At 43.9% G+C, this 25,599-nt stretch overlaps 1 protein-coding gene across 1 annotated transcript in view; it reads right to left on the bottom strand.

Moving 5' to 3' along the window:
• Window positions 1–330: 330 nt before the first annotated feature.
• The window catches only part of nr6a1 (nuclear receptor subfamily 6 group A member 1), a 30,548-nt gene continuing 5,279 nt past the window's right edge, over window positions 331–25,599 (bottom strand). Inside the window, exons 2-5 of the mRNA XM_022229680.2 lie at window positions 18,278–18,550; window positions 17,401–17,456; window positions 4,859–5,627; window positions 331–4,584 (exon numbers count right to left, since the gene is read on the bottom strand). Of these exons, the coding sequence (XP_022085372.1) occupies window positions 4,304–4,584; window positions 4,859–5,627; window positions 17,401–17,456; window positions 18,278–18,550 (1,379 nt within the window). The 3' untranslated portion in view covers window positions 331–4,303. The remainder of the gene's footprint in view (window positions 4,585–4,858; window positions 5,628–17,400; window positions 17,457–18,277; window positions 18,551–25,599) is intronic.

The following is a 25,599-nucleotide window of genomic DNA, read 5'->3' on the forward strand; positions in this document are numbered from 1 at the left end:
GAGGTTCTTAGAAAAACAGTTTCACAATTAAGCCTCTATGATTCAAAGAACAATAAGAGTTCATTTGTTTTGAAATCAAAATAACCCATTCAACGTTTAACGTTTTCTTAGTTAGTCACCTGAATCCCTTCGCACACAGAGTGGAACTTATCACTTGGATTTTTACAAAATGTACATAAATATGGAAACGACACAAAAAGATCTCGCTGCATAAATCTGAAGGAAAAAAGGATTCGGACTCCAATTCTTCATGAATATACAGGAAACAATTGAAATGACACATAATCCGTAAATCGGTGGCCAAATTAGAAATTAAGGTTGCCATCCGAATACGGGTTCTGCGTTTCCGAACCCCCCCCCCACAAGTTTTGGTGAGAGTGTCCTAAATACACGCCTTCTTCATGCCGCCCTTTAGATACTATAATAGACGTTACAACTCACGATCGAACGCGTTACACATGGTTTATCAACACGAGTGACAGTCACGATCGTGACACACTTGAAACATAGACGTCACTCTAACGCAAGACAGCCACTTGCCCAACAACACCAACAAAAGAAAGCAAGCGAGAAAGTGTTACCAAACGTAAAATTTTAAGCCCTGCCGTACAAAAATGAGCAAAATATAAAGAGGAAGGGGCATGCGCAGACAAGCAAGATACAAAAACATGAATATTTACCAGCGCCACTTCCACAAAATCAAAACCGACAGAGGTAGATTGTTTTCAATACAAATTGTCCATCTCGAAGCTGACTTTTCCATGACTATATGTATAAAGTACAGATCTTTAACCAAGCTAACTACCGCACTACCATGCATCGACCTAATAAAAACTACACTTTTAATCTTTTAAACATAAAACTTCAATTTCCTCTTTTACTTCCAACTTTTGCATGCAACTTTGGAGCGAAGTATAATTATTATCAGCTGCCAAGTTATTGCCCAGTTACAAAAATACTAATAAGGGGCTTTCTGGGTGTGAAAGTCGTCATTTGACGAGCATGTGTAAGCAGCATGCACGCAGTTTTGCTCCATCTTTGGTATTCTCAATGCTAGAAGCAGCTGCCTTGGAAATTCTGTCCCGGAGCTCTGCAGGCAATCCGATGTATGATGAGACTTTGGCCGTGTCCGAATGACTTGACTGCGGCTAGAAAGTACGCACGAGCCTACGGTTGTGGTGGCAGCAACCAGTTCCCATAAAGCTTGTGTAATTTCAATTCGCAGCCAAGTGATTTGGAGGCGGGCTTTGACTCCACGAAAAAGTATTCTGTCCATATTGAGCATGTCTTCAGTTTCATAGAAAGACAAAAAAACGTGTAGGGTAGGAGGCTCCGTGAGAAGATTCGGTGTAGCATGAAATGTGGACTTCTGTGAAATGTGGAACCAATGACCGCCTTGCGCATGCCTTTCATTCCCAGACTCATTGTCAGCTTAACAAGGCATGGCGGTGAGAAAGGAAATAGTCGCCAGTTTTCAGTCCATTTTCACAATGACACAGGATTCAGTAAAGTTAAAATTTGACTTGACTTCTCGATCGCAGAAAATGGATTGGCGTGCTTGGGGCTGCCATGGAATGAACTGTAATTTAAGTGAAATGCATTAACAATGCAAAATCAAACTTTGTTCACATTTTGCCCACAAAACCGACGAGTTTAGAGAGAAAACACGTGTCGTGGACACAAACCTATATTGTGAAACATCTCCGTTGATTGTGAACATGAAAAAGCCCGAACTTTCACTTACAGTGTGGAATCGAGGAAACAATACAGATTTTGAGTGGTAAGCCGCACAGCTCGCCCAGTATAACAACTACTTTCATAAATGTCAACAGCCCAAGCCAATTAGAAACCCCTCCCAATTTTGATCGACCTTCTCTTTTTAAAGGTGATATTTTAAAAAGAAAATCATGTGACAAGACCGAACGATGTAACAGCCACGTACAACGTTTTGTAGCGACTAATCTGGGACTATGAGTTTTATCAACTCAGTTTTCTGGCAAATCTGTCACTAACGTTCAGTTAAAGGCAGCCACATAGGACAGGAATCCTGACGGCACGGCCAAGACTAAACGGTATACACAGCCAAACGAGTCTCGTGTACCGGCCTAAGTTGGTTCGACTTACAACGACACTGCGTCTAAAACAATAAAGCCAACTTTCCTACAGACGTCGGCTGCAACCTGAAATCATAATTATTCCCAGATGAATAAAACTTAATATCAAACATTAAAAAGACTGTACCCGCCAATTGCATTTCCGTCATCAGCTGCAAAAATACGCACATCTTGTACTGTGGGCTTTGGTAGTTATGTTCAAGCATAGAAAAAAAATACACTTATGTCTGTCATAATTATGTACATGTACATACTGTGCGGAGGATATTGAACAGTGGAAACGATACCCCAAAACCAATGAAATACAAGTCTAGGCATTCGACAACAACCAAGACAAAATGATAAATAAACAATCAAACAATGCTCAGGTGCAACGAATTTCACAGCAAAATGGATCACCTGCGAGATCAGAATTCAACCGGTGTAATCAAGCTGCAACAAGTACGAGCTATTTCAACGATGATACTTCAACAGTTGTCGGATAAACACTATCATAATGAACCCCCGAAAGGGTATCTAGCCAGATACCAGCAACTATTCTAACAGCGAGGAAATTGATCATGTTGGTTCTGTATTCATAAAACTGAGCTTTAATTATTGTCAAATAGCCTTTCCAACTCTTCATTATTTTCTTCCTTGTGTTGGCAGAATCGTGTTTTTTTTTCTTCCCCACCGCATTATTATTTGAGTGAGATACGTGGGTAGTCCACGCATAGCAAACATAGGCCTAAACAGGCAATCGAAATAGAAACCACACTGCTCTCGCTCTCAATGTTTCTATGCAACGTCGTAATGAGGGAACAGCCTGTTTTGTTTCCACGTTATTCGACATTTTCAACATGCTGCTCATTTTTATCATCTCACACTGTTCAGTATGGCGTGTACACCGTTGTTGAGGGCAACATGATCTTCGATATCTCGTGTTGTTTCCATTTACATTTTTCGACAGCATTTCGTATAACCTTCAGAATCTTCATTATTTGACGGTCGCATTATCCAATGTTACTGATGTCTGATAAAACAACCGCGACCCTTGACTACAATGTATGTTATAAATTGGAGAAATCCCCTTTCAATACGCAAAATCTCACAACAAACTACGCGCTCAACACGCGCTTCAAACGTAACCGGTGGGTATACAGAACGTTTATGATACACAACCTCATATACAAGAAAAAAAAAGACATTAACAACTTAAACAGAAATGCAGCAATTTTTAGAACTAACATTCAGAAAGAGAGCTGCGAACAATACTCCAATAACATTTCATCGATTTCAATATGCAACTGAGCGGCTGCGTGGTGAGAACTTTACATTGAAATGTAGCGCATGGTCTTCTACTTCTGTGACACGGCACCCCTTGTCGACGACACGGGATTTAGCCTTTATGGCCACTACAAGAAACCTACTCCCCCCCCCATCCTATAGAGACCTGCCAGGGAACTAGTCGTCAGCTTTCACACTGTGATCGCAATTATCATAATTACTTTTTTAACAGACTTTTTTTTTAATTATTTTAATTTTTACCTATTAAGAAGAACAAACATATAAAAGACCAACGTTCGTTTTAACGACACATTTCCGCTCACAGCGAACATAAGGTAGGGGGATTAATAAAAGCTGTAACTGAATTTCATGGATCTTTGCGTTCAAACGCTCACAGCTTTGAAGACTTCACATCCATATCAAAAAAATGTGGGTATACTTTACATAAAAAAACAAACCTGTAGATGACCCAGTGAAGGAATATTTTGGACAATCTTTTTTGCTACAGTTCACAACAACACCGCCAATAACGTCTCAAACCCATGAATACATAAAGAACGTAATTGTGAAATCAAAGTTTGTACAAGTCATGTTAATTTTGACAATACACTAGAGCGGCATTGGAGACTAACATATTTAAATGAAGTACTTCAAATTCGTAATTTGTATATCATGTTAGGGTTATTTGTTACTTAACATACCTTGGAACAGTTTTTTAAAAATCATTAGAGCGTCATAAAAATAGATGTCATTATGTCAGATGTATACAGTTTAAAAATGGTTTAATACGTAAATTGAGAAGGGAAAAAATCAAGCTGCAGACTCTTTGCTCAGTTTCGCTCTGTGGTTAATTAATAGCCTTTGTACAACACGCGTATGCTCGTGAAAGATCGGAGGGAAGCAGCCGAGCTACAGCAGAGCATTCAGGTTTTGGTGGCCGGTAGCTTGGGCGACACGGAGAGCGGCTGGGCCGGCTTCTGTGGGCAGCACGAGTGCATGATGGCCTTGAAGAGGAGCGGCGCGTTGTCGAAGGACACGTCGCGGATCTTTCGAGCCAAAAGCCTGACGTCTGGCAGCATCAGCAGCAGGGCGCGAAAGCGGTCGTTGGCCAGGTTGTTGTTGAGCTGCACGTGGTCGTGGAGGACGTAGTAATGCTGCTGGCTGAGCTCCTCGACCACCGAGGGCTCAACCAGATCTCCAGCATCTGCGGGTCGGGGGTGAAAATAACCGGAGAAATATTTAACCGGGAATTTTGTTGGTTGTGGTAATTTTTCATTCGCAGTTTCACACGTCACTTCTTTCAAGCACTCTTCAAAATTACATCTTTATTTTTGCTGGACATAAATGGTGATTCGAGGTACAGATAGTTAACGTGAAAAGCGAATAACCTTACCTGAACAAGTACAAAGCACGAGCATTTTTAACATTAATTAAATGGCAATGGTGAAAGTGTTTGTGAAATGGAGCGATGTTCTTACCTGGGTTGAGAAAGTTAATGACCTTTAAGCAGAGGTATTCTTGGACGCTAACTCGGAGTAACTGGTACTTGTTGACCACAGCACTGGCTTTATCGATGATTTCCAATCCGGTCTGACCGAAACGTCGAAGCTCGTCTTCACTCGGGATGTAGTTGTTGAGGAGGGCTGCCAAGTCGGAGAAGATAGCGGGAGGCTGGCTGTGTAGAGCAGCCAGCAGGATGGTCTCGCACCAGGTGCTGGTGAGCAGGGCCGTGATGTCCTGGACGGTGAGCTTGCAGGCGAAAGGCAGCCGCTTCACCCACTGGACCTGGTGGTGGATCATGCGGTCCAGGAGGAGGCACAGCAGCTCGAAGACCTCGTCATAGCCGGCCGGCTTGTCGGAGGGCAGGTGAAAAGGAAGTGTGAGGGGCTCCTCGGGCTCGGCGATGATGAGCACCTCGATCTCCGGTAGCATGGTCATCGGAGCCAGCTGGTGCAGCGAGCTCTGAGAGCTGGAGCGACGGCTCTTCCGGGGACGGCCGTTGAACGGCTCTCGCGGCGCGCCACCGCCCGGGTCGGCCCCCGGGGACGGCCCAGGGAAGGTGAACCGCTCAGCTGCTTCCGGGGAGAAGTTGGTGTTGCTCCCCATGGAGGTGGGAGAGAACTGGTCGGAGATGCCGTCGCTACGGGTGGGGCTCCCCGTCTGCTCGCCTGTGGTCCGGCCAGACATCATGTCCTCCCTCTCGTACTCTTCCCCAGTCATGATGCGCTCAATGTCCTCATCTGTCAACTAGAAAGAAGAGGCAAAAGAAGCGCGTTAAGATGCGCTGTGGGACGTCCTAAGGTTGCCCTACAACTAAATAAAGATGAATACGGAAGATTTTCAGACAGAAGCTGGCAGAAAACGGAAGGAGTAATGAACAACAAAGAAGGAAGATTAGATTAACATCCAAGAAGATCTATACATAATGGGATCACTCTAGTTACTTTTATAACAGAACTGCACAATAAAATATACTAAAACGGACGACAAGAATGTCGTGTTATCATGATGACTGTTTCTTTCCTTCTGAGTAGGAAAAAAAGGGGGAGACAATAAGAGAGTAAAGGTTGCCTCAATATTCAGAGCTTTGAATTCACAGTGGGTGGTTTTAATCGTCTTCAATAAGACCGAGTACAAAGGGCCTCGGTGCATCTCATTCGCTGCCAACGCAATTATGTCCCTTTCCTGATAATGGAGATTGGTCTGGCATGGTCAAATATGAACCCTATTGAGCATGTCGAAGAGCAGTGGTTTAGATGTTAGTCTAAATATTGGAAATTCCATGGACTGATTCAAAGGATATGGCTGCAACTGTGAATTTGGCCGGCTGCCAAATGATGACGATGATTGAATTGATCATACGTTCTTTAATGCCACGTGGGTACCTTAAATGGACAAAGTTTGCCACCTGACAGAGAAAGTCCCCCAAAATTATATGAGACACTGCTTATAGTATACACACTGCGTGACTGATTGTACGAAAATGTTAAACGCTATCCATGCCCGAGGCATTTTTCCGTTTCGATCCAGAAATCGTTTCGCGCTTGCGCACATAATTATCCAATCGCTTTTTTGAAGTTCCAGGTGGCTGATAATTTGAACAGGTGGGTGCGGGAACGCGGGCAGAGAAAATTCAATAAGACGAGAAGGCAGGGAGAGCCAAGCACGGTGACAGGGAAACTCAAAAGAAAGCCCGCGAAATCCTGATTCAATAATCCAATTTCGCAACGTGCGTGTAAATACAGACGGCAACGGTTGACCAAGGGGAGTAGGGCCGAAGTGACTAGGAGGAGAACGGCTCATAGTCCAGTCAGCTGGGAAGGGAAATCAACCGGGATTAGTCCTTCTTCCGGGGAGGCATCTCCGGACTTAATCACCTCAAGGTTCGACGAGAAAGAGGACAGCGACTGCCGGGAATCTCTGGAGAGAGGTGCCCAGTGGCTTGGACCAATCAGCCAGCGCCGTTTGCCCCAGACGCTAATTTGTGCGCCATGTTGGTTTCCGCTGACCAATCACCGCCGCGGATGCGTGTTACGTAACATCCAATCAAGCGCTGCTCATCGTCTGCCCCTGGGGCCTACTGGGCATTTCACAGGCGCCATCTTGTCGCACAAACTTCGCCCAATCGTCGTACCGGCACAGTTATTTTAAACTCACCGGAAACCGGTGATCCAGATTCCAGACCAAAGGTATTTGTCAGACGAACTTCACAATTGCCCAAGTCCTGTCCATGAGACATAACCTTACACAAACAGAGGGCAGTGCAGTGTTGATCACAATCGACAATGATGGCGCTATTCACAAGAGAAGACCTCAATCCCCAACAACTGATCAGTAAACCTTCTCAAGTCACGCCCACATTCCCTACTCTATTAATCAGTCCATGCTGACAACCTGAAAGGAAAAAATAGCTTTCAGGCCTACGAAATATTTCGACAACTCGCGTCTTCTTCGGCCCATAACTGCAGAATTCTAAATTTAAACCACCATGGACTACCCGGTAATTATGACCTCAATCGGGCAAGCTCACGAGTCGAAGGAGGTCAGGATGTGCCTCTGGCATTTCGTGTCATTATTTATAGCCAATGGCAGCTTTTTCAAAAATGAGAAATATTAGGCGAGACATCATACAAGTTGCGGAAGAATCGGGCGCCTTCACAAGCACAGGTCGGCTGCCCCTGCATTTTTTCTTGTTTCACGAAATTTTCTGTTGAATTTCTTCTGTTTATCACCTATCGTGGCCTGCCTAATTCCTTCTCGATTATTCAAAAATTATAGTAGTATTTCTCAAGTGTATGTTATTTCCATTAACAAAAATTGTCCTTGAATTTAGGGGCCCACAACATGAAATTCTTGTGGGGAACTCTCTATTAGGCCCATGCCTCTTAAATGCACAAGAACTATTTTCCGTGCATTTTCTAAAAAATGTGGGCGCGGTTTCCTACGTCATGGGGAAGATACCATTCATTATGAGAGTTTTCTGTTCCAACCAAGAACCCAATTTTGCTCGTATATGATGTCTTTGAGAAAACTTTGCCCATTGGCTTACTGACATGAACGAAAACGATGAATCAGCGTCATAAACGTTCTTTTTGATGGCCAAATACCCTAAATTCTGGCAAAGTTTGGAGCCGAAGGGATAGAAACGTTCGTTTTTTTCTTTGTATGACATACCACTTTTGCTCATAAATATGCAAACTGACAACAGAATAAAACACAGAAAGCACCAAAAAACCGTCCTTTAGGCCTAAGTTGGAGAAATGGAAAACAGAAACGAAAAGAAATGTAGTAAAATGGGACGCATATCCAAGGACCGAGTTAAAACTCTTCCACTGCTTGTGCCAATTAGGGTGACAACTTCTACCGAGTCCATTCCATGAAGTTACAGCGGTCGTAATCCAACTTACAGAAGTCGCCGGGGAACGTGATTGTACTGGCCAGGCGGAGAGAGCGCGCGTGCCCGCAGCCGAACCTCGCTATGCGGGCTGGCTGATCCTTGAACCGTGTCACTCGACTCAGGAGATGCAATCACGATCGCCGGGCATATTGGATAATGATTGACGGAGAAAGGAGTAATGCCCTCCACGCGGTTCTGCCGAGTCACGGCGCTCGCGTCGCCGGCTGATTGGCCAGCAGATCGGAGAGGCACGACTTGGCTCATGGTCTGAAGTCCGTCTGTAACTCTGTTCTAAACTTGGGAACAACTTTGACGAAGTTGTGGTTTCATGACCCTGACTGAGAGTTGCCAGGATATTTCTTCAGGGGCAGATTTTCCTTTGGATGAGTGGCAAAACTATCATCAGCAACAAACCGGCAACACGTGTACTAAGGTTCAGGAATTTTGATCATGAACTAGATCTGCGGGGGAAAAAATTGTCGAATAAGAAATTTTTACTGGAATTCTGATAGGTTCTGAATCGTAAAAGGACGAGTTGCTGGTCAACAACATACATTTGGCTTGATTAGGCTTAATTTCACTCAACTTAAAAGTCAAGCAAAACTGTGAACGATTTTCCCATCGCAATATTAAAAAAATTGTGGAGATAGAGGGCCTTCCTTCCCCCAAAAGATCCCAAACAAAATTCAAGATTCGAAATCCATGCAGTTTTCCATAAAATATTAGGAGATAAAAACGATGCCGCAAAACGTGAACAGGGTAAATGAAAAAAATCTCAATTCTACGTTAACTGCTAGTAAATATCTTTCGTTTGAAAGACAATCTCGCATAAACCTTTTGCAAAAATAAAGGAGAGCACAAGGTCTCAAGTTGTAGGTTGTCATTTTGTAAAATAGATGCTGTCGTTCCTCCATACGTTATCGCCATTAAAACTCGACGAAAAATATCGACAGGGAATAACTGAGTGGAATTAAATTTGTTATAGAAAAACTAAGGCCAAGGGCGCCGTGACTGAAAATCGCCGTAACGGCGTCTGCTTAGAAGAAATGCTTTCACAGAGACAAAAGAGTAACGTCTCAGCAAAGGTTAATCCGGTTGTGGTTGGGCAGACTGCAAGATCTGGAAGCGGAAGACGCCAGGAAGACGAAGGGTGGAGAATAGAAACAGCCACTCCCCCGGGGGAGGGTGTTTTGGGCGGCTGGCAAGGTTGGATCCCCCATCAGATGCGGCTAAGGGATCGTGTCAGAAGAGACAAATGACGGAGGTCTATGGCTATGGATCTCCAAGGGCGGATCCGCGGGGGGGGAGCAACAGGAGTCACGCCCCCCCCAAAAAAGAGCCAATTTTTGGCAAATAATAAGAAAGCGATTTTTTGTATGTTTCATTTTCCTTCCTTCCATAAGCGTATAAAAAGCCCCCCAAATGTAACCTCAGTCCTGAGAAAGACCAAAAGGTTACAGGAAAAGATTTCCAAAATTCCACCACCCAGGAAAAAGTCCTTTAGAATTTTTGGCTCCGGACCCGCAGTTATGGCTCGAACATAGTGAAGACGAGCACTGGAGAAGCATTAACTACGCCGACATCGGAAATAGGATGGGGTACGCAGTCAAAAGTCACACAGTAGAGTCATGAGATCGAGGAGGTGAGGTATCGTGCATGTGGGAACAGTTTGTCCCCCTCAAAAACAGATTGTTAATTACTTAATGCGCGGACCCTCCAGTTATTGACAAGTGAGATGAAAACAAGCAACATAGTCAGTTGTACAACTTTCTGTATAGTAATACCTTCTGAAAGTGAAATATTCGTCCGGTTTATCGAAACAGCATGACGTCTATAAGACGAAAACAACGCAACTCCAAATATGTTTCAAACAAAAGTTTGAAAACTTGATGACAAATAGGAAACTGACAAGCCACGGCTACCTCGGGTATTTTTATCTCAAAGATTTTGTAAAAGTTACTTAATCTCATTAAGGAATTTTGTTTTGCATGCGACCCCTAAACCCCTCACCAGATTATGTTCTCGAAACAAGCAGCGTAGCCAACAAAATTGGCAAGGTTTTCACGGTCCTTCTCTGTAGAAAAAAACCCAAATATTCTCCAAATTCCGCCACAAAGACCAAAATAATGAGCCTAAGCCTGAATTTCCGGAGTTATGCCATCTCGCGGTGATTCTTTCTGCCTGCGACGCCGAGCTAACAAAGAGGGAAAGAAAACGAACCTTTATTTGTCAAAAACCCAGCAGCGGGCACGACGTATGGATAGGAAAGCGAAGAAGAGAAAAGATAGATATTAACTCCTTGTTTTTCAAGGGTACACCGAGAAAGGAGGGGGGAGGGAATCCCCGCCGACTGATGAGCTTTCCTGACGCGGGAAGCGGGAGATTACTCTACATCCAATTCACAGTTGAGTCCCAGTCGAGGCCAATTCTTAGCCGCTTCTTTTCCGCCATTTCGTCTTGGCAGGCCGGTGAACGGTCCCCGATGCATGCATGCAACGCCCGTGGCGGGCGCTGAGACGGTGTTGTTCCTGACATCAATCCTCATCAAGGTGAGATGATGGGATAGAATGATAGCCAGATGAAATCATCACTCTGACGAGTCCCCCGCCTCCTCTTTTTTTTTTTTTTTTTTTTTGGTTCTGGCAGCGGCCAAGGCTGCCATATTCAATCCCGGTGCTGCGTCTCAAAAAAAAAACCATGTTTTATTCATGGAGGACTTGGGAGATTAATTCACCGTGTGGAGAAAATAGAGAGAAAAGACAGAGCCCAGACGGAGAGCTAGAGGAGCAAACTTCGCTCCGTCGATGATGACAGTCTTATCTCAGTTTGGAGAAAGGAAAGTGTGGGGGGGGGGTTGCGCTGACCGCCTCCCGATCTGAGTCAAGTCGCATCATCAGCCTCGATCGCAATCAATCTCGTCACAATCGCTGAAACCCTCATCACGATATCTCGGTAACGATCCGCACGATCAGTTTCGTGAGTACACGCCCCAATGTGAGCGATGTCCAGCTCAGCCTTCGGGTGTTCCTTGATAAAGGTAAAGATAATTTCTATGAGATAGTTTTGATTTGATGCCACGTCACAGTTGTCTTTACGTGCGCAGTGACGGATACTTTGGATCACGCACACAAATCCGACCAGCCTACGAAGACATTCGTTTCAACTACGTTGTTTTCTAGACTTGTGCACAGGAAGGTCAAAACTAACTAATCGTAAAAGAACTTGGGGGGGGATCTATGTATCTCTTCGTCTTTACAGCTACACCATTAGATCTTGTTTTAATCTTTTCCCGTTTTAAACATTCGTTTTCCGCTTAAACAAAAGCCGAGTCTCAAATATTTATCTCCAAAAACCGGTTGTCTCATTTTTGGGTCTTCGCATCAGACCAACTCTTCATTTGCTTGTTAACTTTTTCACGTCTGCTCATCGTTGACTGTGAAATCCATAGACAAAATAGTAAGGCGGTCTTTTTCACGTGAGAAAACGGCAAAAGTTGGGGGCCTTGCTTTGAAATGGCTGTTTTGTTTCATAATTCTACCCCACCGTTCTCCGTCCTTGGTGAATTACGAGGCATGGCAAGCGGGCATGGCAAAGCGTCAAGCCCAGCATAGAGATCATAATCACGGCAGCGGTCAGGCTAAGCGAGCTGTTACGTAACCCGCGCGGAGAGATTGTTTTGCTGGCTCGCGGCTCAGGGACACCGCCTTGAATGTTTGACCCGACGACGCAGCAGAACGTGTCCGCGGTCCGCCTCCATGCTTTAACGGGCAAATTTTGAGACGGTTTTCTGTTGGGGGAGCAAAAAAAGACAAGCAGTGGAATGTCTTGGAAATATCAAGGAATATTCCCCGCCTGAGCGCAAGATGAAAGTGTCATGCACAGATTCTATATCAATATGGACACTCAGCCACGATGTTGACCATTTACTTTCTACGTTCAGATCTGTACCGCCGAACCATGCAGTTAACTGTGCGTGCAGTTCTGACAGCCCGCTTTGCAGGTAACCAATTCGGGATGGTATCCCCTTCAAATCACGAACAAACAAAGAAACAGACAAACAAACAAACAAACAAACAAACACACCAACAGATAAAAAAAGACACAAAATGAACCAAGGGTATTCTGTGACAATTTGGCAAAGACGTGTGTCCAAAGTAATTGACAGGGAAATGTGGCTGACCTCAAACCTACAGATCTCAATACCAATAAATCCGTTTTATTGAAGGAATTGATGACGCCACAAATCTGGAAGGGGGGTGGGCACGCAAACGCGCTTCGCCGAATAGAACACAACCTTAAAAGGCCGGGACGACGGTCGAATCTTCTTAATAAATACAACACTATCTTAAAAAGCCTTTGCGGTCTCCTTTCCCTCTTTTAATTCAATCACAGTTTGTTACTCTAAGTGGTCGCCACACTTGGCATTTTTTTTTCATTTCCAAAGGGGGGGGGCATAGGCCCATGATAGGAAAATGGTTGACGAGGGGACGAGATGGAGGGGTTGCATAGGGGAGGCTGCATCAGATTCGGCGTATCAGACGATGGCCAAGTTGAAACAGGTTCACGTACACAGCGATTTCCTGATTTAGAAGAGAAGATAATCCGATTTTTTTGATTCGTTATTGGGAACAGAGTGAAAAAAACAAGCTGAGATGAGCACAAGGTCGAAACGGTCGGCGTGGAGGCCGAATTTGGAGTCTATTATAGCCCGGCCGAGTTTCCCAGGTAATCAGGCTTGGGGACTCGAACATTAAGGGTTTCTTTTTTCTCCCAGTCTCAAATAGATTAAGACAACCAAGTAAGTATTTCCACACCGTTTAGCAACACCTTTTTCTTAGGACTTTGGAGTTTACAGAGCAAAAGGAAAAGAGATTTACAGGACTGATTTATCGGTAGGAGAAGGAGTGAACGGGTTCCAATTAGAGAGGGAAATGGCTTGAACTCATAGTCTCACCATCATCCATTTTCTGTCTTTAAAGACTTCTCTCAAATTTACAAGGACTTACAATAAGTTTTCCCTTGCTTCAGCTTTCAACCTTCTACACGCCAGGGAGACATGCCGGAAGCATTGAGCCTTGTTAAAGCTGCACTCGAAGTGAACAGGAGAGTCAGTTGATCTTTATGTTCTCCGAACTCCGAAGCAACGGCTGATGAGGGACAATGAGGCCAACCCCCCCAAAAAAAGGAGTTTTTTGTCAAATAATGGGAAAAAGACGTTTTTTTTTCTTTCATGCCTTTTTTCCAAAAGTGGGTAAAAATCCCCCTAAATCTAGCCTCATTCCTCAGAAAGGCAACACAAAGTTATATGAAAAAATTCGGAATTTTGCCCCCCCTTCCCCCAAAAATTTGGTTCAGACCCGCCCTTGTTCCGAACTACAAATGTTTGTTGACGTCATGAAATCAAATTGCGTCTTCGCCTGAAGGACGCATCGACCTCCAAGGGAAAAAAATCAGGTAAACGCCTACGAAGCAGACCTGAAATTTGACAATTTCCTGGTGTTTTCACTCGCTCCACACGCTAATTCTACAACGTCGTCTGCAACTTTGTCTTACTACTGACAACCAATTTTGTTTTTTGTTTCGTTCGCTTGTTTTGATGAACACTTCCTCACATTTTATCCCACTGAATCCGGAATGAAGACCTGACCTCAAGATATTAGTTGCATTTTTGCCCATAAAAAATAAAACGAACAGCCGCTGGGCCGCAATTCTCGACCAATGTATTGCAAAAAGCTCGAAAAGGACCTATTTCAAGTAGTTTCAAAACTGATTTTCTTTGCCCGAAAGTGGCAGTTTCTTGTAACTTTTTAATGATGCACTTGATGGCTGCTGAGCTGTCCGACGAGGCGACTAGGCCCTACTTCCAAAATTAAAAAAAACAACCGAACAAAGTGTACAGATATGTACGCGAAGCCAAAGAGGGCTACCCGATCCCTTTGCTTATCACATATGTTGTTTGAGGTGTTTATCATTAAATCTCTTCTAAACCTTTTTTTGTACCAGCCACGACCACCACTAACCCCCCCCCCGGGGGGGGGAAGGGCGTGGATGAAAGCCAGTGAAAGCTCGGAAGGAAGGACGAATCAAGTGAGGCGTGTCCAAACCGGGGCAGCAGCTCCCGTCTCGCTTCAAAGCCCACCACCACCAAACGGCTGGAAGAGCGCTTATAAGAATGGCTATAGAGCGCAGATCACGTTTGCCGAAGTGATCCGTCGCAATGCCACCGACGGTTAGCGTTCCACACGACTGGACAGACGCGACAGGAGACGGCATAGAACCCGTCAGATTAAAGAGCGATTCTACCCGTCCCATTAGTCCTCGGAACGAGCATTAAACACCTCCAGTGAAAGCGCCGCCAGCGTTGATTGTGATGACAAAAGAGTGACTGGCTCTCACGTGTCCGTTTCCATTTTTTGTGTCTGTCTAAAAATCCTTCATTTGGCCAGTGAACCCATCATATGGTTAATCTTCCCCCGGGGAGACTCGGGTCGAGGACTCGGGATTATCAGTTATTATGACTAAATACCCACTCGAACGAAAATGCCGACATTAAAAAGTGTTATACTAACCAGAAATAATTACATTTGACACTTTCTTTTAATAAGAAAAACTTCGCGCCACAGACACCTGATAATGAAACAATCTGGCGAGTAAGACAGAAAACATCCATGAATGAAGACGAATTTGACGATGAATCTATATCAATTTTGTCCCTTCTAAAGCATTCGTAAATATCGTGTGTAAGATGGAAGTTACTTTTACTAACAAGTTCAACAACTTTAGCAAGACTTAAACACAGTTGAATGAGCGTCAGCATTTATTTGGTAGTTGAAATGGTAAACAAATAACACCTTCGGTTGAGGCTTTCGACAAATAAAAACTTAATCGGTGACATTATGCTGAAGGAAAAATCCGCAACACGAACGTGACGCTTGATAGAACTGGTCCCTTATAGATTTCGCAGTGCGTGTACGTCCTTCGGTACCTGTCCTATTCCAAATTGCTCACCGCAGCAACGCGAAATAGCGCCCTCTGCCGCAACTACCCTTTGTTCGTATCAAAGTCTTTGTTGCCACAAGGGGAGGATACCGCATGTACATGTAGGCTCTTGGTCGGTTTTTCAGGTAATACATGTCCACATTTGTTTGTGCATGATTTTCCTACAACTGTATTTCATATATAAAGAATTCGTGTATCAAATTTTTCAACCAAATTTTCAAATTCGCCATTTTCCTGTTTCGTCTTCAACCATGGAGAACTTTTCTTACCTCCATGCTTCAACGTACGTTCGCCGTTAAGAGCTGAATTCCCGCAAAGTTGGAATCAACGGTTACCATACAGGGCGCCCTCGCTCACGTAAAAGTTGAAAAAAAAAACCGAAACGGTGGCGCTCTTTAGTAGCAACAACTTGATAACAAATCAGTGCCGTTGGGAAATACACAAAGCCTCTCGCAAGCGGCTTCCTTAGACATGTATGTTTTTTAGGAGGTGTTCAGCCTACCCTTCAACTAAGTTTGTGTGCATGCCCTGAAATTCGGCAAAGTCGTGGTTTCTTTCTGTTGCTTGTTTCACCACAATCCATCTGCGGAGATCTTCCGCATTGTCTAAAAGTTTGCCGAATTTATACCAGAGAAATAAAATCAGGCTTCAGATTTCAATTTGTGATGTATGTCTTGTTAATCAAAAGTGACATTTGGGAGGAAATGGGATGGAACATGGTTTGTATGTTACTATTTCCGAACGTAAAAAAAAGGTATTTCAAACTCGAAAATTTGAATTGTTCTCTAGTTTTTCCACACATGCTGCATATCTTAATAATTGTGAAAAAGTGTTTGTAAAAGGTTACCATGTTACGTTTAAGCTTTTGCAAATTGTCCTTTGTTAGTTTGATCAATTTCAATTTTGGCTCTCTGTCGACCGATCGGCCATGATTTATGTGTTCACATGTGCAACGTTCATGTACATGTACTGCCATCAGCGCACGTATACGTGTACATGCACTACTACGGACAAATGATTCTCGTGCAAAATATTCAATTCGCAAGAACTTGAAAATACTACCGATGTTTTTATCGGGCCTTAATACACACGGCACTTTATTTTGTTTGTTTGGATAAACTGGAGAAGTTGTTTTAAAATGGGAAAGACACTGGACGTATTTTCTTTCAAATCTGATCGTGTTTATTTTGTAAAAACCACTTTTCAGAATTCGTTTCAAATTTTGGGCAACTGGGTTCACTTTAATAGGGTGGTTTAATGTTGTTAGATCAATTAGATCAATGTTTAGTTAGGTTATCTCCATGAACTTCATTTGTTTGTATTTTGTTAAAAATAAATGATGGTCTCCATCTGCGGAAAGAAGTGTCGGAACGATGTTCGACGTCGCCTGCCTCAAAATCCACAGTAAAGTTGTCGAGTGCGCATGCGCTAACTCTCAACTAAGTGGTGCACGACTGCATGGGATGGAGTGAACATACGTTCGAGAAAGTCGGACACGACTGAGCATTATCACGCACATTTTGTATTGTATGCGGATTAAAAAAGAAGCCTCAGACGAATGAGGGCGCTAAACTGATTTACGAACCCCATCTGTTTCAGAAACATTTCGTAAGTTAACCGTTTCGTGCAAAACGGAAGAACATGGGATAATTGTAAGGCGACATACAAGGCTGAAAGTGATAAAATACAGTATTTCAGATTCGAAGAATGTTCCTGACGCCCCTTAAGCGAAATTCTTTACAGACATCCCCATGCATGTCGCAAAGACAAGTGTTTTGATACACTTACAACCGACGTTTTTATAAAAGGAGAATCGTCCCATCATCACCACGTGGGTATCTTCAAGATAATGATGTGGAATAGACAAACAAAGACACAAATTCAGAAGAATTCGGCACACTGGTAAACAGTGTAATCAATCAGAAATCAACATAAGTTGATAAGTTTAAACAATTACGAGGGATACAACGCGAGAACTTCTCTGGTGAAAATTCTTGTTCATTGAACGAGTTACCAATCGCGGAGAGCGACCTCTGTTATGGCGCCATCTATTCCTTCAGACCAAAGGAGGGGTAAACTTTAATGGTAAATTTTATCGGTTAAAGTTTGCTGTACGGAACTTACCTTAACTGGGCCGATGCTTTTGTTCCTTCCACCTGGCATGCCGTCTTCTCGGATGGCTGTAAAATATAAAAAGACCTTGAAAGAAAGGTGCCCTTTCCAATATAGACAGAGGTTTAAAGTCTGCGAGCTGCGTCATTATGGTGTATCCCATCCAGTCTAACTATAGTTGGTCTCCTTGTGAAGTCTAGTATCTTGCCTCCTTTGAAATCAATCGTTCAGCTTAAAAAAGCACCAGAGTGTCATTTTTGGTGTCATCAGCTTTTAACGTGCAAGGTAATAGCCGCCTCGTGCTGATGACGGGTTGCTAAACTACTGGCGGCAGTCAAGACAAAAAAATCCCTCGTCAACCCCTTATAAAAGATTGCGAAAAGATTGGGCAAAAGAAACTTCTGATGCAATGGCGAAGACATTTTCTCTTTAAATGCAGAGAGTGTAAAATAACCTTTTTTATAAAAGCGTTCACTGTCTGAGGAATATACCCAGCAAGAAATGAGACCGAGGGGTACCCCCCCAACATGTCCAATCCCTATACACATTCCAGACTATTGTTACTTAACACATCCCCCCCCCAAGATGTCTGAAGGAATTCCCCAGATTACTGCGAGACAATGACCAACACAAAGCAGGGGGGTTCTCTCCGTCTCATACCTTGCTGCATATGCTGAGGAAATTCACGCACAGTAACAAAGGTTTGTGTAACAATGAGACCAACCAAGAATATTGGGGACCAAGCTGGCACATTTTCAATGACTAGTCGCCATTTGGCGACTGACACCCTGAATGCCATTGGAGATGATGCTAGTTCAGGGCAGTAGGTGTGTGCAAGAACGTTCGAATCCAGCCAGGGGCTGGGGTTCCATCCTGCTCAGAGACTCACCTTTCCGGTTCATACCGACTTGTAGGCACTTGAGTAGCCGACAGTACTGGCAGCGGTTGCGCTTCTGCCGCGACATCATGCAGTTCTTCTCCCGGAGGCAGCGGTAGACTCGGCGGTTGCACACGCTGCGCTTGAAGAAGCCTTTGCAGCCCTCGCACGACACGATGCCGTAGTGAAGGCCCGTGGCACGGTCGCCGCAGATCAGGCATGTCTTCATCTCCTCGGTCGGCGAGACGAACGGGCTGCGGGCCGAGTAATCATAACTATTAGGTCCTGCAGGCAAAAAAAATGAGACTCCATTTAGCACGTTTCAGACCGAATAAGTATATGTAGTTTTCTCATCCAAATAGAATGCTTCAGTGGTGTGCCTACGTCTTGGGTCGATGGGGAGATGAAATGGAAATTCTTCTAAAACGACTGAGTATAATGCCATCGATAGGTAGTCCTGTGGTAGTATTCTCGCCTCATTATCAACAAACAAAACAAACAAAAATTGGTAACATGTCTCCCAGCCCCCCCCCCCACCTGGGTACGCCATAAGATGTTTGGGATCAGTTTTAGAATACAACCCCTTTCCTCCAAGGAAATGACTGAAGACAAGGAGCCAGCTGTGACCGAGGAGGCCCGAGGGTGACGTGTGAGTTGTGCCATTTGATCACACTTCAGTAGCAACTGGTGCCAACCATTCTAAATCCCTATATCAATACGCAATTGTTTCATTACACAGCAGTCTGGGGACACGCCATAGACTCTCTATGGGGACACTGATTTATTGCCAGTCTTGAGAGGAGACTAAACTTTGTGTGCTGTTGAAGCTTCCCCTGTTGAATTGTCGGACTTCACTTCCCTTGGAAAGATTCTCCAGAGCCATCATCATTAAAGCCTATAAATCAAATGTCTGGTTAGCCCTAGCGTGTTGTGGTAAAAAAAAAAATCACAGTTCATATACCTTGCTTAAATGCCCCAATCATTTGCAACTATAAAACATACAGGGGATGGTCTTTTTGGTATACAGTGAAGTTCATACAATAGTTGTTTCAAACTGCATATCAAAGTAACTGAAATCTGAAATAGCCACATAATTGGCTCTGACGTTTCAAACATATACATGTACGTTCCGAGCATTCCACCAAAAGCTTAGCAATTAAGAAACAGGGCTGCCAACTTTCGCTCGTCGCCAGCGCCCAAACTGGGCGCTGGGAAGGACGAATGGCTTTGGCAGTGTGATTGGCTACATTGGGTGCACAACTTGCGACCGCAAGGTTATCACTTCCTGTTGGCGAAGCGTTATTTAAATTTCTTGGTTCCCCAATGGTAATGCTCTCAATACGGGGGCAAAGTATAATCAATTAAAACATGGCCTTGATACGATCACAGTATCACTGATCACGTGTCTTTTGGCAACATATTTCAAATCATTAGTTATATTGGTCAATTTTGGATGAACAAATATAGTTTATACAACGAATATAGAGTAGTGAGAATATTTTAAGCAATGAGGAAGAAAAAGAAAAATATCGAATTGATAACCGCCTCCTGTATAACACATTGAGCGAGCTCACGCGACAGACAGAGATCTACCCACATTGCTCTGCGCGTCATTAGCTGTGACCAATGGCTGTGAACCCGTGTGACGTATTTCCTCCGCTAAAATCTGTGAAAGGCCATCAGCTCTTCCCAGCGCCCTGTTGGGGCGCTGGTGACGAGCAAACTCCCAACTCTGCCTTCAAGTTCCAAACCCGATCTCATTTACAAACAGCGCACCCTCGCGAAGTAGTTCAGCGTTCCAAACTCTGATGCTGCAAGGGGGCACCGTATCAAATAAAAACCTGACTGTCCGCTATGTGGTTGCTGGCTAGTACCAGGGCAAAATTATACGCCCAGTCGAAGTTTGTTTTAAAAGAACGAATGTCGCGACTACTAAAAAACCTGAACCCTACAAACAGAAAGTGGAAACTTTCAGTTGATCTCTTTTGTCTTCATGTTGGTTGTCCACACTACACTAGTGATTATCGAGCCCAGTAAGGTATGACAGGTCTGTCATCTGAGCCAAAACGCGATACGATGACAGAACGTGATTTGTCTATTCTCCTCAGATTGGGATATTACATAACTTGTCCTGATGCCATGGCAACACATAAATGACAGAGGACAGGTCCAAACTAGGTTTTACAAATTGTGACAAACAACCCAGACAGTTTTCAGATTGGAAGTACTGTTTGTAATAAATCGAGGACACACTGCATGTGTGCATGGCGGGAGAAAAAAACTTGTATAATTTCATTTGGCTTGTGTTTCATTTTGAGGATGGGGCCAACAATATTAAGAACTAATTCATGGCAAAGCTAGAGCATTTCAAAGTGTTTGAGAGAACGATGAGGGAGCAACACATCGCAACAGCTCAATGAGTAAAAGGTGAGATCACGCGAAGTCGAGAGCTGTGGGGAATGCCTCATTAACTAATGAATGTTTAAAAGAGAAGGATAGTACTTAGGTCTGCCTGAAGAGAAATCCACCGCTAGATTTTACCAGTCGAGTTTTAAATCCAGACTTCAAAAACCGTCATACTGATCACAGCACTCTGACAACAGCTGTTTTAATGGATTATGTGTAAGAACTCATTTACAAACATTGCCGGTACCATCCAAAAAAACAACAACCGCAAACATGTTATAAAACCTGTCAGCATTCACATACCGGCCAAAATAAGAGGGTTTCACTTCATTAATTAAAGAACGGTGAATGAACTGTAAATGAATGGTCATCCTTAATCCCTTTGCAGATGAAGTTTTGTCTGAACAGGTGTGGTATGTTTGGCTGAATTCAAAATTTCACTTCGTGCATTTCGGTATGTTTTTGGTATGTTTTTGGTATGTTTTTGGTCCATAAACGACTGCAAAACACATGATAGCTCGGGCTTTCCTATATTCCGTCTTTCCTTCCTACAAGCCGGTACATTTCTGGATGAACTTATCCATCTACCGACCTGCCAATTCATTTCGGCCATTATTACAAATGGACAGTCTGATTGTCACAGCACTGCGTGTAGCTTATAAATTGGTGGCCATCAAAACCGGAAGAGTTTGTGCCAAATTACACGCCACAAGGTCTTCCACACAACTCAATCACGCACAATGGTTAGTTCCCTTTCGAAGTACATCTACCGAGTATAAACATAATGACCTCTTGAAAAAAGACTCTTAAAGTTGAACCTGTTGCGTTTTCACTACTTTGGGTCCGTACTTCTCCATCACGACAACTTCGTACATGTACAGTACATGTACATGTACATAAAATGGGAGGCTCCATGTCAACCATTATTGTTCTGCAAGAAATCAGTGTGCGCGTGCCTGTACCCCATGTGCGTGCGCACTCCTGGATTTAGATGCATTTGGACTACCATGATGATCACATGACTTTGTAAGCAGTGAGTTTTCACTCTATAGTCTGGTCCTCTACAAAGCACCCGGGCCGTAGCGTGTTTCAGTCCTCGTAGGCCTGTTTTGGGGTTTAGGTTTTGGGCAAGGGCCGCGGATTCAACTCTTCACCCCCCAGAATTTTTCTTGGGCCTCCGGCTTACCCCCAGCTACGCTCATTTGAATGATATTAGCCACAGTGACCTTCGCTTTTGATAAATTACAGTCTCCCCCAACCTCCCGCTATCTCCGCATTCAATTGGTTCTTCTTTCTGGACAATGGCTAGCTTCAATTCAGAGTCAACCGACGAAGCTATGGTCAATGGCTCGCCCCGTCTATCTCTCCCCCCGCGTCTTCGACTCATCAGGTTGGTCACAGGTCGGATGAGATCTCCCTCGTCCACAATAGATCCCAAGACATTATTCTCTGTCCAAGAGGGTCAAAGGTTACTTTTTCAAGATTGGAGCAGAAGATTTCGTTTCTTGGGGTTTCGCGAATTGTCTGGACCCAATGTCGAGCAATCGAGCAAATAGCAGGAGGGCAAGACGCACAGCTCGCATTCAACAGAAAGACAAACAACATGACAGACACGGTTCTCCCAAACGACGGCTTTGTCAGCGGCTCTGATCCCTTTTGTCAGGCCAGTAATAAAAAAATACAAAATATTCTTCGCGAAAAGTTTCACGTGCGTCCGGATAACACGTATGTGATAGTTCTACTTTGGTTCATGTACTGCACACGTACAGTACTATCGAGTAAAAACTAACACGCACAACCCTTACGTTAAACCATAGGCCAACGTGAAACAAAATTATGTTTGTGGTGGTAATATGTTTCCATAGAACCAGAAGGTAGATGAAAATTGAACTTCAAATTGAAGAGTGTACCAGACAAACGTGGGGCCTACATTTTTGGGGGTTAGCGTGCTCAATGCTCGTGATAAACGGAGGGGAAAACGTAAAATGGTTTGTTATTTTATAACGCCCCTTGGTTTCCGGAACGTGCACGCATTTTGCTTTTTGCTGAGAGAACAATCCACGCAGTGCGTTGCTGCAAAGTACAAATGACATATCCAGGACCACTTCCACTTCAGACAGGGACTCACAATAATGGAATGTACCTCAAAACAACTTCCAACTCATTTATGACAGTCTAACGGGGCGCACCCTTTCATAAATGTCTCAGTGCCAGTGAGGGAGCAAAACACGGCAGACAAAAGCTGTTATGGAAACTCGTCAGATTTATCATCTCATATCCCATTAAAAAACATCCCATGAAAATTTCTAATTATATTATCTCTCTCGATCGTAGTCCAAACCATAAACCTGTCTTAATGACGAAATGACAATGACAAGATGACAAGGAAGACGTCAGGAATTCAGCAGTGACAATCTGGGTCCAATCGTATCTCAAATAAACGGTGCAGTGACTGTCTACACGGTGCCGGCCATTCAGACAACAAAAATCCTGCGGTCGTTTCACCGCCCAAATTGGCTAAGTCCTCGCCAAGGCCACCTACATTCACGCCGACGCTGAATCTCTCAAGAATGCACGGCAACAACAATAAGAACTTCTCCCTTCCTGCTCCAAAACCAGACTCGACAAAAAATTCCAGGATCCTTTAGTTTGGCGGCTCTAAATTATGGGTCCACTAGGCCCCATTTAAATTGAAGAAATGGAAACATAGTACATAATTCTGCCCTTTTCTTATCAGTATTGGAGGGTTTTGGGGGGTAAAATCTTGCCAGTTTTCCGAGTCGCGAACAAAGCGTGAGACGGCCACGATCACTCGGCTCCATGGCGGCATATGGCGGACTCACTTTTCGAACGCGTGAAGATCCAACGCTATTGCCCAGATGGCGTTCAAGGACGGTATAATAGCATTTTACAAGCTTTCACTCAGTCAAACATGTTTGAAACATGACCCATTTTCTTATAGATTTCCCCCCCAACAGAATGACGGAGCCATCTCTTGCTTCGTGCGTTGTCTCACAAAACGAGACGCATGTCTCCACAGCTCATCTGATGATTTATTTTTTGTCACGAAATATTGTTTGGCTGTTTTCAAAATGGCTAGAAATTGGTAGCACATCCGCCTTGGTCGGACCACAGTTGTTCGCCCCTTTATCGGGCATGATATTGGGAGAAGACTGACTATGCGCAACAAAAACCGAGGACAATAACCGTTAACACGTTCCGCGATATTGGCAGATACACGATATCGACATTAGACTTCGGGTCTTGCTCCATCTTAAAGCAGAAGTGACCGCTTTGTCAATAAAAAGAGAGAATTTCCAGGTTGAAAGGCACTTTCATCAGGTATCATTTGTCACTTCATTTCACGAGGTTGCCCGCAGCACCCGAACGAACGATATCGGATACTTGGTAAGAAAAAGAAAAGGTTGCAAGCTAAAATGCAACACGAAGTTCTGTTCTGAACTGATTTTTTAAAATACATGTAAAACGATTCTATTTTGACAATTAATGGAACTCGGCAGTCGAGTAACTAAGCGCATCTCCTCTATAACAATGACATTTTCACACTCGTCAATGATTTGGACATATTCATGCACAGGCCCGTCGATCGAACATCCATAACACTTCCAATCCATTAATGTTTTAAGGAAGGTGCAAAACGAGGAGCATGTCTTCCGATCAGCACAGGCGACAATATCAATGTACAAAATGCACTTCATTGACTTCCACACAACAGTTTCTTAGACTCGAGACGCCTGAGATGTTCTTGGACAAATTGGACTTAGTCTAAGACAAATCCCACTCGCAACAATCTCTAAATTCTGGTTCGATTCCTTATCTTTTCTTCTGCTTCTGTTCCGTGATATTTGGATCGATCATTTGTTTGATAAGATGTTTAATAGCACTTGTGTCATAATACCGAGCCCGAAAAATGTGACTTCGACATGTGATAAAAATGTGACGTTTCGTCGCACCGATGCATACCGTTTTTGTGAAATATTGGTATGCAAACGTTGCAACACAACACAACCGACACGTCAAAGGTGCGCTGGAGAACAGATATAGGCGGTTGCCAAACGAAGAATGCGCGGAAAGTCCGCCAAACTCTAATATTTTACATCATTTTCTTGGAATTGCCCTAGAGTGATGAAGCAGTCTTTTGTATTCAGTTGATATTTTGTTTAGCTGTTTAGAGTCCTTCGTATATTCTAAGAATCACCTTCGGGCGAGACACAAAAACAACTCATCCAGACTTGATGAAACCGCAGACGATTTTGAGGTGGGCGGTGGGTGGGGATGACTTGGCACAATTGCGTAACATCTGTCTGGATGGCGCATCAAGCGCAACGCTTGGGCCAGGTCTTAGGGAGATGCTGCCCTTGATGAGAAACACACCTTCCCAGCTCAACGGCTGATCGCGCCCAATAAGACAAAGCGGCCGGGGGGGGCTTGATTCGGATGCATTTAAGGAGCACCGGCGACGGCGTGGAAGCCGATTTCCTGTGTCTAGCCTCAGTGGTCTAGAAGGCAAGATGTCAGCGGCTTCGTTAAAAAAAAAAAAAACTGGCGAAAAAGGATGCAGATCCTGGCATTCGATGGTTAAATCCTAACCGAAAAGTTCCTCCGATAGGATGTCAAAAGCGACGCCCAAATTGCGTTTTTCGACGCGCATTTATCTGATTATCCAACCCTCATATCTTTGTTATTGTAGCTTTGCTGGGAATTGGCAATTTCTGACCATATGGTTCGTTGTGTGGTTAGTACTACATGATCAAACTGAAACATCCAAGTCGACGATTCGATCAGAAAGTACAGGCCGTCTTGGATATACATCCCAGAGATGTTTTTTTCCGTATAAATTTTCAACAATAGAAAAGCAATCTACAACCGGGTCATTGGTTCAAGCAAGCGTACAACGTACATTTGAC

The sequence above is a fragment of the Acanthaster planci genome, linkage group LG11 (genome assembly GCF_054643075.1).
Source record: "Acanthaster planci isolate LZ-2023a linkage group LG11, COTS_SCS, whole genome shotgun sequence".
Classification (NCBI taxonomy): domain Eukaryota; kingdom Metazoa; phylum Echinodermata; class Asteroidea; order Valvatida; family Acanthasteridae; genus Acanthaster; species Acanthaster planci.